The sequence below is a fragment of the Psilocybe cubensis genome, chromosome 7, assembly GCF_017499595.1.
Source record: "Psilocybe cubensis strain MGC-MH-2018 chromosome 7, whole genome shotgun sequence".
NCBI lineage: Eukaryota > Fungi > Basidiomycota > Agaricomycetes > Agaricales > Agrocybaceae > Psilocybe > Psilocybe cubensis.
In genome coordinates this window covers 941,414-958,302 of record NC_063005.1, presented here as the reverse complement: position 1 = coordinate 958,302, position 16,889 = coordinate 941,414, and the positions used below count along the sequence as shown (strand labels likewise).

Sequence of the window (16,889 nt, the reverse complement as noted above, 5' to 3'; positions counted from 1 at the left end):
CATGAATTCTTTTCTCCGTATACCTGGGGATTTGAAGTATTGATTTTTGGGGAATTCTCCCCTCCATAACCGTTTGTTTCCATGACATTCGCTGACGCTCGACGTTTACAGGTCCCAGCCGACGGAACTCAGTTGACCGTACGAGAAGAGATGGAGACTCAACTGATTCGATCTCTTATCACTTCATACTTCAACATCGTGCGGCAAAGCATTCAGGATATCATTCCAAAAGCTATTATGCACTTCCTTGTCAATCACACGGCGCAGCAGGTCCAGAACCGTCTCGTTGCATCGTTGTACAAGCCTGAATTGTTCGCCGAGATGCTCAACGAAGACGAGGCGTTGGTGGCGGAGAGGACGAGGGTCAAGGCCTTATTGGATGCTTATAAGGAGGCATTCAAAACGCTTTCAGACGTTGGCTTGAAGTCGACATAGATTTTGAAAGAGGCTGTTAGTGGTGTGCATTAGAATCAAAAAAGAAAATTATGTATGGACATGCAATGTTATCTTTCATCCTCTTCCTGTTATTCTCACTCTAATATGTCTAATAGTTACCTTTTTCACGACCATCGCACTTTTACCTTTCATACTGGTTTAATCATCATGAATAATCATCTAAGAATCATTCGATCATCTTTCTCGAAAACACTACTACACGAGCTTGTATGTAATGGTAAAGAAAGGACGGACGGGCACGCTCTGCGGGTAAAGGTCAAGAGTAGGATGAGTCAATATCCCAACTCGGTGACGAGACCTTCAAACCCCCAGAACAACCCAATCCTCCATGTATTCTTAACATAATGCTAGAAATATGAGAAGACAGTCACGAACACTGAACACGCTAGAACCCAGCAAGAGGCAGAGACGAGAAGACAGAGAGCACACGATAAACCAGTGAGGGAGCGGCGCGTTTGTGTGGAAGAAATAAAAAGCTAAGACAATCCCAGCCCAACCTCGCGATATAAAACTCGAGTCTGGAAGTGAGTTTTCACGGGGCGGCATCGGTAGCAGGTGCAGGCGTCGCGGGGGTCGAGGTAGAAGAGGAGGGTTTGACAGCTACCCATTTCTCTTTCTTTGAATCCTCCTCCGTTGTCGACTTCTCGCCCTCGTCCTCCTCCGATGTGACGCTTTCTTCAGTATCGGCATCGACGCCGGTTGTCGTCTCCGATTCAGAACTGGAGGAAGATGACGTAGCTTCAGATGCGGCCTCCCCAGTGGTAGTGGCTGTTGGAGCGGTTTGTTCAGTAGATGAAGTCGAGGTGGCTTGAGAAGAATCACTCTTCGTGGCTTCGCGGGCCTTTTTCGCCTTTGCCCGCTCTTTCCTTTCAAGTTTCTAAAAGCGCGGAGGTCAGTGTCGGGCATATCGGTATTTAATTGGTAGGATTGCGCACCTCTTTGGTCTCCTTCTCTTCTTTCTGATTGTCCGTGAAAAGAAAGAAGTCAGTCAAAGCATTCCAAAATTTGGGGTATCACTGTGTGGTCACCTCTTTAGCCTCTTTCTCTTCCTTCTGCAGAAGACCACGGTATCAGTCGTATGCGGTTGGTTATGGAGAATCTTTACAGTACCTCTTTTTTGGCTGCCTCCTCGGCTTCTTTCTTCTCCTTTGCCTCGCGCTATTTAGAATGGCGTGGAGTCAGTAACAGTAAGTACAAAAAGAGATTCCCACACCAACCTCGGCCTTCTCCTTCTTCAGCTTCTCGCGAGTCTCCCTCTCTTGAATAACCCATTCGCCAACTTCATCTACACATTCCCTTGGGCGAGTCTTGTTTTTCAGCAGGTAACCTTGAAGACCGGCGACCTGAGCATCAAGTTATTATTAATTTGTTTGGATATTAAAATAGGAACAAAAATAGCCATACGCTGAGTTCATCTTCAGGGATGGCTTCGGCAAAACGTTTAGCAAGTTCAGAAATTTCTTCTTCGGTTAGGAGAGGAATAGCATGCTTGAATGCCTTGCGCTTGGGCAGGGGTAGATTCTGCTGAGAGGGATCCTTAGGAGTGCTAGAATCCTGTGACGTAGCGGTAGCGGGCGTAGAGGGTTTATAAGGGAAGAAACATTTGAAAATTCCCTCTGCTTGCCACTTTGTGGCATGAGTGAAGTTAACCCAAACGTCCATACGTCCGGGACGGCTGAGCGCAGGGTCCAAACGCTCTATGTGATTTGTGGTGGCAAAAAGCAGCCTAGAATGGGAAACATCAGATATGCGGATTTAATTTTGGAAGCGTGGAGCGACCCACCGTCCCTCAGCCGCTGCCACACCGTCTAAACTGTTGAGAAGACCACTCAAGCTCAGCGTAGATCCATCCGTGGTTTCGGCAGCCTCTTTCGCCTCTTTCGATGTGGCTGCAGTGGGTGCACCGGTAGAGTTAGAGTCACGGGAGACTGAGCGAGTGAAAGCGGCGTCCAAATCTTCCAAAAGGAGAATACATCTATGGTCCAGATTGGCATAAATATACACGTTGTTACTTGGGAACGATAAATTGCATACGGACCTGGAAGGTACATTTCCCATCAGAGTTGTCAAAGTATTGTCGCTCATTCTATTGAGCACGGTGTTAGCCTATAGATGAGTAGTAGTGACCATAATCTTACCCCTTGGACGATAATGAGACGACATAAATGTCCAAGCCAAGTTCACCGGCCAGCGAGTGGATGAGCGATGTCTTGCCACTACATGGGAATATATGAGGTCACAGGCGCCATGGACCGGAAAGTAACTTACCTTCCCGGTACCCCGTGCAAGAGATAACCTCTCCTGAAAGGAATACCTTGACATAGCCATCAGAATGTTATGATCAATTAGACTTGAAGAGGCATACCTCTCTCCGCATACCTGGGGCAATGAACAGGCGACAGTGAGATATATCATTATTAGACAGAGCCGGCGATAACTTACCATTCCTCTGAACACAGGAAATCCTTGCAGTCCGCGAGAAGCATATCCTTGACTCCTGGCTGGAGGACAATTGAGCTCATTGGCCTTTTTTGCCTAGCCCCATTCCAGCGCCAGCATCCATAAGTCCTTCATTAACGAACAGTGTTAATTTGGAGCTAACAATAGCACTTAAGATTTATGACCACTTACGTATCAGCCATGAAAATATGAACACGGTGTTCGGCGTCTTTCTCGTACTCGCGCTTAGCCTCCAAAACCAACTTCTTGAGGATATCGTTATTTCGAGCGACGACGCTTTGGAATCAACTGAATTAATATGTATTTCACCACACGAATGAAAGCACAGATACCTTATTTTCAAGGCATAACCATGGCTGTAATCTTGAAAATTCTTTGTTCGGGTTATCTAGCACACCGAAGGAGTTAGCTTTGCTTAGTACAAGAATACTAAATGTCAACAAATCAACTTACCCTAAGCCAGTGGCCACGGTAATAGATAGTATGCGTAGTATCTTATGAAAGCATCAATCGTTAGCGCCGCACCGCTTTGACTATGAGTCATTTAGAGTCAATTCACTTACCAAGGCTAGGCATGAACGCAACCTTCCGTTTTCGTCGGCCATGGACAAGAGTCGTATCATCTTCCTCCTCTTCCTCTTCCTCCAAATCTCCCGATGTCGACTGTGACATGCCATTACGGTTGACGGAGCGAGTGGTGATATCAAATTCGCGACTTCGGCCCCATGACGGTTGCTGAAAGTAGGGTCAATACGTTTAATATCAAACAGAAGTGTTAATTGAAACCTTGGCAAGCCAATGCATTAACCTGAGTAAAGGATTAGTGACTATGTACGACGTTGAACGAAAGTACTGACCAGTCGTAAGGGTAGTCGTCTTGACTGAAATGAGCAGTGAGGAAGAATGCTAAAGTGTGATTAGTTGAACAATGAGGGCGACAATGAAATAGGGATGCTCACAGTCTACGAAACCGTTCCAAGCTGACACCGACGCTCTGCGGGCAGTCTCAACGGTGCCACCAATCACTACGAGTTTCTGCCAGATACACAGTCCATTTGGGAAACAGGAGACAATGTAAGGACTATACGTACAAGGGTGTCCTGGATAGCACCAGTACTCATTCCCAAGGGGGACAACATGCTCTTAATAGCGTCCATAGTTGTAGAAAGCAAGAGAGGGAAAAGAGAACGCGAACAAGAATAATAGGCTCAGCCCTTATATGGATTCGTGATGTGTATATGCCTCGTTGCATGGAAGGGTAACGCCTTCAAGGGTTTTGACCGCGGCCCCTACTTTTCGACCCTTTCCCGATGCGAAATATATTTGACCGTGCGACCTCTCCTCTGTCAATCTTGAGATCAGCACATCCCGCCTACTGTATAAGAGTCACACAAACAGCCACCTTATAATAATATCCTTCATAGCCACTTCTCGCTGGATAACTACATTACTTGTAGCCCGTCCAGATGTCCGCCGGATTTACGTTTCCCAGCCAATTTCGTAGGCGGACTGGAGTGGCGTTGAAATGAGGCGTTATTTGCCCCAGCCGTAACTTACCCAAGAATGAGACCCTGAGCGAATCGGTTTCTAAACGGGGTTCAAACCATCAAGACGTCGCAGTATGCGAAGGACCCAATGCCATTTTTGCGGAAACGGAGTCATACAGAGTCGACCAGGCTACAAATAAGTCAGAGTACCAGGCTGAGCGCAACCGTGAGCAGTATTTGTGACTGTGCATTACCCGTTTCTAGAATGGAGGATATACGCGGTCGTAGTCTGACCTTGACCAATTACTTCGGCGTTGAAAATCGTGGTCACGAAATTAACATCAAGAATACTTATGTCACAATTGCAAAAACACGATTATACGGTGATTGGAAGGGCGGTACCCCATATGTAAAATAAGCCTATTGTAAGGAAAGAATGAGGCCACATGTTCGCGTGTGTTCATATATCAATGATTCACCTAGAGAAGCAAATATACACTTATATCCACCTTATCAAGAATCCGTACAATCACTCCTGTCTAGGACTGGATAACTAGTTATCGTTCATACTGAAATGGAAGAGCTGAAAGCAGACGCCAATAGATGCCGCACGTCCGGGAGTGTTCTCATTGACAAGAGGACGTTCGGAAGATCATAGGATTTACGCCAAACGGGTGTTAGCGGATCTTTAGCAGGGTGAAATGAGGCGAGATGGGCCCATGTTACAAGACAGAGAATATCTTGAATGCTGACTCTGCTATATAACTTAGCGACAACTCATGCTCGATATGCAATATGGGCGAAGCTTTCATGGGGCGGGTCGGCCGATGGGGAACGAGCAAAGGACGTAATTGTCGGCCAGAGCATGATTCCAATCCCCATCGAGGACCACGACCCCGGGAAAGACTCAAGTTTGGCGCCTCAATGTTCGCCTCGCATAGCAATAACGTCGCAAGTTATCTCACGACGGCCCGAGAATGCCCGATGCTGGCACTACTATGAAAAACGTCATCACCACAAGACACCATTATAGGGGTATGTGGTTGGTGAAATTGGCATACCCATAGCTGTGGAAATGATGAGAAGTCACAGCAAAAGATTCAAATTCCATCTCGCAGTCTTTCCATTTGATCAGATTTGACACGAAGAATATCATCAGCCATGGAAGTTGGACAAGAAAATCATACAAACGCACTAACCTGCGCATATATATTGGAAAGCTCGGATGTTGACAAATCCACTACATCCACTCCATGAAGAAACAGACCCCGATGAGAAAGTACAGGAAAGCAAGATTCCGCTTCAATCCCGGCATCCTCGCTTTGAAGGTTCATTGAATAAGCCATCCATCAGCCAAATCAATCAGGGGGACAGAATGAGATGGGCGATTTGACTGTGCTGGCGTTATGGCGATAAAGCGATATACCAGAATAGTCAAGTTGTGTACACATCGTCGGTTCGGGTCTCAATCCTCCAAAGGTAATGTGTAGACTAGACCTGACCCGAAGAAGCTGTGCACGGTACATAAATAACGGATTTGGGTCGTTTTGAGAAAACGGTAATGGGCTTCGTCATCGATAACTAATGGTTTCCGCAGCCATCTCGGCCAGCAATCGGTAATCCGTAAAATGGGATACAGATTCAGTGATTCATGAGACACCCCATCCCTCTTTTGATCGACAAAGAGCCTTGAAATGGGGAGACTAGACCGAAGAGTGTCGCCTGACCCTACAACATGTTTTTCCCCGAGTCAATGGTATGAACCGGAGTCACAATGAAAACAGTATATCCGGTTGTCGGAATTAAGTAACCACATGTCCGTGCCGCCAGGGAAGTCGAAGTAAGCAGAGGTCAAGGAACAGATTGGCGCCCACCGCGCCCACTGGCATATAGGCGCTAAATGTCAGATAAATAGCTGCTCATCGTGGGCAGTCATTAGCGCCGGCAATAAATACTCTAAAAGTTATTGGCAGCATGGTCAGTAATATGTTTCCCCAGTGCAGGTTTCATACCAACTGAACTGCGCTAACCGAGATTTTATTTTCCAGCCTTCCATCTCTCAAGATACAATCGACAAAGATTAATTGAAGGAATCTTTTATGAATTTGTGATTTACCAGGGCTAAACCGTGTATGCACAGTTGTAGATGGTGTTTCTTGGAGAAACTGTTATTATGATTTATTACTTCCCAGCGAATAAAGTTCAGTCTATGTGGCGGGAGCTGAGAAGACGGGCATGGAAAAATACGGGTATTTTAGTGAGCAGATGCCGACAGAAATCTGATGAGCGCCATCGGAGTTGATTTTCGTGAAAGAACAATGAGCAACTGACTCACAGTGTAGGGTGTAAATGGCGGAAATAACGCGGTCAAAGTAGCGTGTGAGAAAAACATATTCAGATAGAATGATCTGGGAAAATTGTTTTTCTTTCTAAGAGACGAATAAGAATCCAAATCCCAATGTTGATCAAATGCGTACTCACGTTCTATGTGTTTTAGGAGCCTCAACTGGATTAATGAATGTGGCAGAAATGTTGCCAACGACCCCAGAAAGTGGTGCATACCACATGTCCAATTTCTTGAGATAAAAAATTGCTCTGAACAGCTTAGATTTAACTAGAGGCAAAAAGACTGCTACATTTTTCATTCACCTTTAGCACTATTCGGCACAAGTGCACAGAGTAGTGTGCATTGAAGCGATCTTCGTAGGGTGTCTAGTTGAATGACCTAGCAGAATTGGCGTGCGACGTGTCAAAAAGAATGCTAAAATGACGATTCGAAATTGGCAAGTTAGGATCGTGAAAACGAATCACGTCATAACTTGAACAACCCGAAGTCTGTGCGTTACTCTCCATTAGAGCCTTTCAACTTCGGAAGAGTAGTATGACAGACTAAACCTTCTCTTTCGACCGAGTTTCGTATTTAGTTGCACGTTCGCAACCGTTATTGAATGAAGTGTCAAAAATACAAGCCCGCTGAATGATTGTCCACGAGATTGGTGTGTGCGTGAATCATTATAAAAATGAGGAAGTTCCTGCCAGATAGGCATTCAGAAACCAGAGACATTCCTTGAATCTACGCAACGGCTAAAGCCAACAGAGGACTGGGGTCCTGTATTTTGAGATCGATCTCCCCTTCTGCACAAGGGCGGTATACTGAAGGTTTGATAAACGGGGATCAAAGCCAAAGTCTCAACAAGACAAAGATTATTGAAAGATATGTGAAAAAGCACCCTACTATATAGTATAAACCAGTGAAGAACAGCCTAGTAAACAGAACACTTTATTACAACATACCTTCACATGAAGCCAAAGACCCTTTGTTTTACGATGCAGACATCCGGACGTAACTCGCCTTTGATCGATTAAGATAATGTAGATCTCAGTGGAATGATTTAGCAGGTATTCCAGTGGCCAGAGAATATGACAAGGTAGGATTGGTTCTTGATCTTAACGCGCAGTTTGGTTGGTCGAAAACGCATATATGAAGGCTGTCCTCCTTGATTGAAATCGATGGTAGTGGTCAAAAGAAAACAAAGGGATCGGTTACATAATCGCTCCTCATTGCAATTTCGGTCACGCCATTGCAGTATTATAGGAGAATCACAGAGAATCACTCGCAAAGCAACTGCATCAACATACAGCATATAATCGTTCGAAATATCCCTTGGAAGTAAGGTTTAGATATGTGACAGCATTGATTCCTTCGATTTCAAAGCCCCTTCAAGTGGTTGATAGATATTGTAATGAAGTGATTCTCACTACTGCATAATATCAGCAAGGCTTCATTCCGGTAGTCAGGTTTGATTGTCCAAGGGTGCTCGAGGCACTGTGCTTGCGGCCAACATGCAAGGGCGATGCGACGGGTATACGTATATATTTATTTGAAGTCGTCAACAAGTGATTAGTTCGTACCTAACAATACATGGTGTGTGATAGTCGATCTGTTTACTATATGTTCGTCAAAGAAAAAAGGGATTCCAAATGAAGTGAAACTTGCCTAAGATAATCATCATCATTAAAATTTCCTGGAATTCAATCTATCCTGGGTAATAGGCCGCCCATTTCCATTTCTTCCACCTGAATATCTTCAGGTCGAATCGGTGCCACGTTCAAACCTTCTGCCATCTCTCGTTTCACACAAAGTTGTTCAGCTACTATGATAGTAAGAACTGCCCCGCCAAGAAGCACAAGCCAGAAAAAGAGTGATGTTGGTAGCGCCGCCGAATAGTAAGTCGTGAGGACAAGATGGTTGAATACAAGAGTTAATGCAAAGTCAAGGATAAGTCGTGGCCGGCGAACAAGCTTGTACAGGTAATAAATGCTGCGTCCGGTTGGCGTCCGGCGGAAATTAGCATGAAAGAAATAAAGAACTTAAAAGTCGACGTACTCGGCGGAACAAGCCACTATCCAGCAGATAGCAATTATCCACCCGCGCATAGGGTCCATTTTTCCATCCCATTGATCTTCTCTCCATCCATATCCGATTTTACGACCTCCGCTCCACGCCCACCACTTCTCTCCTATGGGCATACCAATGACAGTGGGTCTCCCTGCCATTTGCCGCCAGTCCATAATCATTCCTACTCAAACGATTTAACAATGGCCATAACAGCATGTCCAATTCCAACTCACCCACACTGGCCGCCCCTCCTTCATAGTTCAATGATGCTGTATCGGCAAAGGTGGCTAATAGTGGAGGTACAATTATTGATAATGTCAAATAGTGTAGTGCTTGCATGGAGAAAATCTGTGATTCAAATGGAATATTCAATTTCATAGTTAAATCAAGTCCTGGACACGACTCACTTGAGACAGAAGTAATACAGGGTCCCAGTTCGACAAAGTAGTCTTAGCAGGTGCCATTACGTTTAATTCTTGCGACTGCAGCACCCAGCACCTGCAGAATTTCCATACGGTATGGTAGGAGGTGAGAATACCGCGACAAGGAGTTTCCAAACGAGTTACAAGGGGCACAATCAACAAACCGCGTGGCTGTGACCACTTTAGGGTTAGGTGTTATTTAGCACTGGCCGCATAATTAACTGCCTACCAACTTGTTGCTCGGGCCACGACCATCTTTTTATTCCTTTCTCCCATAACTCGGGAAATGCGACTTTCTGGCGAGGAAGGCACGCCTCTCGACCACTCCGGTCCCTCGAATGGACCAGAAATGCGCCAGACCGGCTCAGGACTGGTCGACCCTCTCATCGTTAGACCACAAACTTACTATGGAGAAGGACCCTTTGACCCCCCAAGTTCTGACGACGAGGACGACATAATTGTGAGACGCGGCTCCCAAGAAGATGACGCAGAGAGCCTGTCATTGCTTCCCGTCAATAAATCGGTACCAACTTCTCCAGGAAGGGCAGAGAGGGGAGATGTAAGTCCACGTCGAAGTGCGACTTATGAGAAGGTCTGTTCGTGAAGTACTCTGTGACTTGAGACTGGAAAGTATAACTTTCTTTGGTTTCAGAGCCGCTCTTCCGTCCGACTCCTTGCTATTATTCTCGTCACTTTGGTCTCTTTGGCTGCCTTGATTGGTGTACTTGCTGGATTTGCATACAGCGGCAAATCCTACTTCACACCCGGCCGTCGAAGGATCACAATGGATCACATATTCAACGGAACCTTCTGGGCCCGTCAGCCGGACTTGAATTGGGTTGCAGAAGGTGCGCTACACATATATAGCAGTTATCAAGAACGCTCATAGTTTGTCCGAAATAGCTGGAGATGGCGTCTTTTCTCTGTCAGAAGGTGGATACATAAAGCTTGTGGATCTTAAATCCAATACCACAACGAATCTCGTCAGAAATTCAGATGTTCAAGATGTACCTTTCGTCTCTTTTTACTCCTTGAAGGAATCTCTCACTTTGATGTTTCACAGGAACATGGAAACCCTTTATGGATTTCAAACTGGAAATTGTCTGACGACATGAAGTATCTACTTGTGAAAGCAGATTATCGAAAGGTATTGAGGTTTTGTGCTTTTGTTGCTAACTACTGATATTCTTTTGGTAGCAATGGCGTTGGTCTAGCTTTGGAAATTACTACGTACACGACATTGCACAGAAGACAACACATCCTATTATACCCCCTTCCAACCCTTCTAAGACTGCATACGCTACCTGGGCACCTACCGGAAATGCTATTGCGTTCGTGACGGACAACGATCTCTATATTCTCCCGTCTGCGGAGTACGTGGCTTTGACCTTGTTCAGTGTATTGTCCATCTCATTATTGTTCATCTAGTCCAAAAGCTACCCCCATTCGTGTAACAACCACCGGCAACGCTTCCCTGTTCCACGGTGTCCCAGACTGGGTTTATGAAGAAGAAATCTTTTCCGCTGATTATGCCTTGTGGTGGTCGCCAGACTCCAAGAAGGTTGCTTTCCTTGCCCTTGATGAAACAGCGGTGCCGGAATTCACGTTCCCGATATACAATCCGACTGAAGATGCCAATGCTGTAATTCCATACACAGAGGAAGTCGTCATGAAGTATCCTAAACCAGGATACCCTAACCCACTCGTCTCTGTGCACATATTCGACCTCGAAAAGTACCTGGAAATCGACGCGGGCTCTGGCATTGATGCTAAATACGAGATACTCACTCTTGATTGGGATCAACGACATCCCATTACGAACAGCATCATCTCGGAAGTCACTTGGGTGGGAAATTCTTCATTGATGCTGAAAGAAGTAAATAGAAATGCAGATGATGGCAACGTTGTGTTATTTGAGCTGGAAGGCGACTCTTTGGCTCGAGCACGAGGCACTGTTGTCAGAAAACTTGGAAAAAACGGCGAACAAGGAGATAGCGGATGGATTGACCATGTTGGTCTTTTGTTTTCTTTCCCTCTATAAATCAATGCTTACTAACACCCCTCGATTGTTATGGACAGGATCAAAGCATATACCCAGTTCCCGTAGCGTTGTCGGCATTTGCAGGCACTAATGCTTACTTGGACATTGTGCCAACACCTGATGGCTACAACCACATTGCATTATTCAATCCCGCCAACTCCAAAACTCCACAATTCCTTACGAGCGGAGAATGGGAAGTTGCAGGCAATATTAGAGGCGTGGATGCGAAGAAAGGTTTGGTGTGAGTAGTGCATTGTTTGGCTCCATCTAAAATCCATTTGACACAACACCTGAACCACAGATACTTCGTTGCTGCTAAACCATCGACAGAGAGACACCTCTTCTCCGTGCCAATACCTACTTCAAGCTCTCAGAAGGCGGTGGAACCTCAACCCCTGACGGATGTTACGAAACCGAGCTACTACAACGCTAAGTTCTCGCCAGAGGCGGGCTTTTACGTGTTAGGCTATCTTGGACCGGGAACACCTTGGACCAAGGTCGTTGACGCCAATAAGACTGGTAAGTTTTGTATTTTTTAATTTTCTATTGACTAGCCGGTCTGCCACACTGGTTTCGCGCCGATTAAACCGAATGCTGGTTACTTAATTTTACGGCTGCGTACACCTGCATTATTCTATACATTTGTACGTTTTTTTGGACCTCGAATACTAATATCCGTATCATTCCAGACTTCGAATTTGTTTTGGAATCCAACAACGATTTGAACAACGCGACCCAGGAGTATGAAGCAGCGAATATCGTACATTCCACGATCATCATTGACGGAAATGGTACCCTTGTTTCTTCCCCATTATATATACCGCCTTACCTTTTTCACAGAATTAAATGTAAAGGAGCTTCGGCCACCTCGAATGGATGACTCAGGGCGGACAAAGTATCCTGTACTATTCCGTGTGTAAGTCGCTGTTTAAACCGGTATCTTTTGATGTAGTTGCTTTTGCTGACCATGTCACGTTAACCTCTTTTCATCTTCTTGTCCTCTAATGTCCTGCACACTGGCCTGTCTCGTGGTCCTGTTTCTGTGTTTCAATGTATCTTATGGAACACTCATCATACTGGCGATCTTGTCGGACGAATCGACAACTATCTGGATTCTTGATTTGACCACAATCTTCCGAATGACAAACCAACGGTCGCCTTGTGCCTCCTACCAACTCGACCCGGCTCGCCATCAATCATCCACCTGGTTGTGACCACCGACCTGTCCTATCTACCTCGGCGAATGACTTGGTCAACACATGCCTATAATGTCATGACATACACTTTGTATCATGTTGGGCGGTCGTCTTCTCTTCTTTTGGTTCTCTCTTCACATCACCGACATGTGCTTGTTTGGCTATTTGTCTGGGCGTGTCTGGATCAACTCAATTTATGCTGCCTCAATGAATGACCTCTGTGCGCGACTTTTAATATCGCTAACCCAACCACAAACGCATTTGTACGCCTCGGCGTTCCATCTGGGCCGCCATCTACCCCCATCTTCATAATCGTCATAATCCATCGCGCCATCTTGTTCTTGGAAATTTCTCTACGCGATCGATTGTTTCTGTCACTTTGCCGCGGCTTGGGCCACAAAACATACGAATGCTGCTAATCAATCCTCTAATTTCTGTATTCTTTCCTTGGTCTCCCCCATTCTTCTTTACTTCTTACACCTGACTTCTTCCTTGCTCTTCTTTAATCGGGCGCATGCATATTTTTCTCACTTCTCCCCCGCCTCGTTTGCGCAATTGAATGGGCACTACTACTCATGGGTGTGTAACCTTTTCCCTTTCCCTTTTATCTATCTTTGGTCATGCACACACGCCCGCTGTCATTTTGCTCTGGGTCTTCCTTGTCTGATGATCGGGGGTCTCGACTCGCAACCCCCAACGTCTTTCATCATCATCGTCGCTCTAACCCCCTATTTTCACCCGCCGGCCTCAATTCTCAATGCGTCATCTATAATCGACCGGATTGTATCGTCATCGGATGCGACCCATGGGCCCTCGGAATCCGGTACGACGTGGGACGTGGCATCACCATCGCACCCGCATTGATGATTCTATTCCCAAATCGAAAAAAATACCAAAAAATTGTGATGCGTTTCGCGAATTGAAACGAACCTTCTATATTTTTTTTTTGTGCGAACCCTTGCATTTGACGCACTTGACGCACCTTGCAGGTACGGAGGCCCGGTAAGCCAGCTCGTGGATCAGAGGTTCAGTCGGGACTGGCACGAGTATCTTGCGTGCGGGCTGCAGTATATCACTGTCACGGTCGACGGACGCGGTACGGGGTTCAAAGGGCGTAAATTGCGTAATCCGGTCAAAGGAAACCTTGGATTTTGGGAGACGAGGGATCAGATTGAAGCTGCGAAGTGAGTGTTTTTTGTTTCTCGTTTTTGTTCTTGATCTTGTTTTTTTTCGGTTTTTTTCGTTTAATTTTTTTTTTTTCGATTTTTGGTACTTGGGATATTTGAGGATTTGTGATTTGGTTGGTTGGTTGGTTGGTTGTTCTTTTTTGAGATTTGCTTTTGCGTTTTTTGCGTTTTGGTTTTTCGACTCCTTTTTTGCATTTTTTCTTCATATCCGTTGCTCTCTTTCTTTATCTTTATCTCTTCATTTTCAATTCGCCGCCCTGCCCCTGCCTACGATTGTGCCTTGCCTTGCCTTTTCATTCTCATTCGCTATTTGCTGCTTTGAGGGCCGCCACCATATCGGTATCGGTATCGGTCTGCCCCTCAAAATATGTTATATGTTATATGTTTTACCCCGCTTTATATTTCCAAAAAACACCATCACATCACATTACATTACAGTGCGTTCTGGGTCTGTCTGGATCCCGAATGCGCTGTATCTGTAACTGTAATTGGTCAATGGACAACGGACAACAGACAACGGAGCCTCGTGGTCTAGTGTCCAATGATCACTGCCCCCCCTCCGCCCGTGTGTGTGTGTTTGTTGGTGTGTTGGTGTACCTTGCCATACCTTGCCAATGCCAATGCAATGGCTACTTTTATCTTTTTGTCGGTTGTCGGTTGTCGTTTGTCTTGTTTGGTTCGGTTATGCGGTGCGGTGCGGGTGGTTTGGGTTTGGGTTTGGAGGTGGTGTGATGGGCGAATAGGAGGGCCAGGGCAAGTGGTTCGTTTTCGTTCATTTTCGTTTTCTTTCTTTCTTTTTTTGTTCTGTTCTGTTCGGCCTGGAGCGTTGCTCGAGACTCTCTCTCTCTTTCTCTCTCGCTCTCTCGCTCGCTCTTTTGTGCCGATTTCTTTTTTTGGGTTGCTGTGGGCTCGTTCAGCTACTGTTACTGTTACTGTTATAGTTACAGTTACAGTTATAGTTTTACTCGGTTGGTTATTTGGTCTTTGGTGGTTGGTCTTTGGCGTTTGGTGGTTGGCGTTGGCGCGCTTTGAAGGAAAGGGAAAGAGAAGTTACTCGTCTCAACGAGCGTTCTTTTCTGCGTTTTCTTGTTTTTTTTTTTTTTTTTTTTTTTTCTTTTTTTTTTCTTCACTTTGTTTTGCGCTCCTGTTTCTGTTCAATCTCTTCTTTTATTGCGCTTTTGCACCCGACACACGCACCCGACACCCGACATGTACCCTATATGTCATGGTCATGTCAAAGAAAAACGAAGTCCAAATTTGACTTTGACTTTGACTTTACCTTTGTTGCTGTGTTGTTGTGGTCGTAGTCGTGGTCATTTGACATGGACCGACGACGGTCGAGGTCGTGTTCGAGGTTCTGGAGTGTCCCAGTGTCCCCGTGTCTCCGTGTCCACAGCTGAGCGCATTTTCTCCCTTGGGTTTGGGTTCGGGGAGGATGCTTTGTGGACGGGTGCGGGGAGAGGGGAGGGTGATCATCATGGACCATGGAGCATGTTTTGATCCATGGATATCGTTGTGCATTGGGATTTATGCTTTTTGGGTGTTTTTACACCCCCTTGGGGCCATTCGGCGACTGTTTTTTTGTTTTTTTGGAAGGGGTCGAGACTCTGTGATTTTGATTTTAGTCTTTCTTTTTTACTTTTTACTTTTTACTTTTGTCAGTTTGGTTTTTGGTTTCGGTTTTGGTGGGCCTGGATGTCGTGCGCAACATTGTTACTGGCAATTTTGGCAGCTTTGGAATGATGTGACCGGTCTTGCTGTGCTGCTAGAGTGGTTTGTCTCCGAAGACCAGGTGGATTGTTTGAATGCATGGATGGAAGAATTAAAGTCGCTTATGAAGAGACTCTATAATCTCTCTAGTGCAACTTTCATTCCCTTTCAAATCTTTACATGTGTTCATTTCATCTCTTTACGTTTCTTTCCATTTATTCCCCCCTTCGTGTTTTTTTTGGACGTGTGTAATACGTTTTTAGACATGTTCTGGCTAGACCTGGAACTTGTGTGGCGTTTTTCGGCGTGTTTCTTTTTTGTCTTCTCTCTCTCATTTTCACTTTCTTACGATGGGAGTGATGACTCAAATTTCCCCGGGTGTAACGTGTGTGTGCTGATAAGGAACCTTTTATTTTTTTTTGGTAGAGCATGGGCTAAAAAACCGTATGTTGACCCGAAGAGGATAGGGATTTGGGGATGGGTGAGTGGGCTTGTGTTTTATTATTTATTTATTTTTGGACCCTTCTTTGTCGGATTGTACGTTACGTACGGAGGTCGGTCGGTCGGTTGCGCGTGTAAGGGCATCCAATCGAAATTGACACTGTACTCCGTACTGGTCCTCGGAGTCGAGTTTTTTTTGTGTGGGTGGTTACTGACGATTTACGCCTATGTTTTGATTTGGATTTATCCTATTCGTGCGCCTGTGCTCGGCTATGTAACGACTAATTTACGGATACGCGATGGGATGCGGGGATCGATGGATGACGACAGTCGTACGGAGGATTCATGAGCTCCAAGGTGGTAGAGGCGGATGCAAAGATACACTCATTGGCTATGGCGGTCGCGGTGTGTTCTAGAATTTCGGAAAGAGCTGTGAGTGATGAGACTGATGATTATTTATAACACGCAGCCTGTGACGAGCTGGAGGCTGTATGACTCTATCTATACGGAGCGGTACATGAACGTGCCCGAGCTGAACGCGGGGGGGTATGTGAATGCGTCGATCTCGAATGTGGAGGGGTTTAAAAAGGTGGATTATTTGCTTGCGCACGGGAGCGGGGACGACAATGTGCACTATGCGAATAGCGCGCACTTGCTGGACATGTTTACGCGGGAGCAGGTACGGGGGTTCCGATTCAGGATGTTTACTGACAGGTGAGTGGATGGAGTGGTGTGGGAAGAAACGGGCTGATGTGATTGGCTGTAGTGACCATAGCATCAACCGGAGGGGAGGACAGAGAGAGGTGTACGAGTATTTGACGGGGTTCCTTGTGGAGAAATGGGGAAAGGGGGCGCGGAAAAGGGAGTAGAGTATGTGTGTATATAAAGACAAAGTCTAGACTGCGTTCCAGGCTTGTTGATCGAATCGTTACCATGCACCCAACCAGCGCATCCGAACCAGCTCATTGGCTCGGAAAGGAAGGAATCTGGACCCCAAGTACTAGAGCGACCTCCTACTCGCCCAACAAAAATCATGAAAAATAATATGTGTTGAAACAACTCCCAGCGAATATAATATACCGCCAGCTAT

General features: G+C 45.8%; 3 protein-coding genes across 3 annotated transcripts; 1 reads left to right on the top strand and 2 right to left on the bottom strand.

Moving 5' to 3' along the window:
• Positions 1-988: 988 nt before the first annotated feature.
• On the bottom strand, positions 989-4,073 carry JR316_0007845 (putative mitochondrial chaperone BCS1-B; the record flags this gene model as incomplete). The annotated part of the gene is made up of 20 exons (XM_047893567.1): positions 989-1,333; positions 1,392-1,415; positions 1,485-1,508; positions 1,567-1,614; positions 1,674-1,799; positions 1,861-2,182; positions 2,240-2,431; positions 2,495-2,542; positions 2,595-2,672; positions 2,725-2,770; positions 2,822-2,835; positions 2,899-3,024; positions 3,088-3,192; positions 3,249-3,304; positions 3,370-3,410; positions 3,480-3,651; positions 3,703-3,724; positions 3,774-3,822; positions 3,876-3,951; positions 4,008-4,073. The coding sequence occupies 20 exons, from the start codon at positions 4,071-4,073 to the stop codon at positions 989-991; spliced, it is 1,980 nt and encodes a 659-aa protein (XP_047746882.1).
• Positions 4,074-8,435: 4,362 nt separating this feature from the next.
• On the bottom strand, positions 8,436-9,266 carry JR316_0007844 (uncharacterized protein; the record flags this gene model as incomplete). The annotated part of the gene is made up of 4 exons (XM_047893566.1): positions 8,436-8,724; positions 8,791-8,983; positions 9,036-9,150; positions 9,210-9,266. 4 exons carry the CDS (start codon positions 9,264-9,266, stop codon positions 8,436-8,438), a joined length of 654 nt encoding a protein of 217 aa, XP_047746881.1.
• A 244-nt stretch (positions 9,267-9,510) lies between these two features.
• Positions 9,511-16,668, top strand: JR316_0007843 (putative dipeptidyl-aminopeptidase B; the record flags this gene model as incomplete). The annotated part of the gene is made up of 15 exons (XM_047893565.1): positions 9,511-9,816; positions 9,877-10,072; positions 10,128-10,231; positions 10,288-10,371; positions 10,422-10,597; positions 10,653-11,235; positions 11,304-11,506; positions 11,567-11,784; positions 11,955-12,056; positions 12,106-12,181; positions 13,451-13,645; positions 15,785-15,839; positions 16,130-16,204; positions 16,269-16,513; positions 16,566-16,668. The coding sequence occupies 15 exons, from the start codon at positions 9,511-9,513 to the stop codon at positions 16,666-16,668; spliced, it is 2,721 nt and encodes a 906-aa protein (XP_047746880.1).
• Positions 16,669-16,889: the final 221 nt, after the last annotated feature.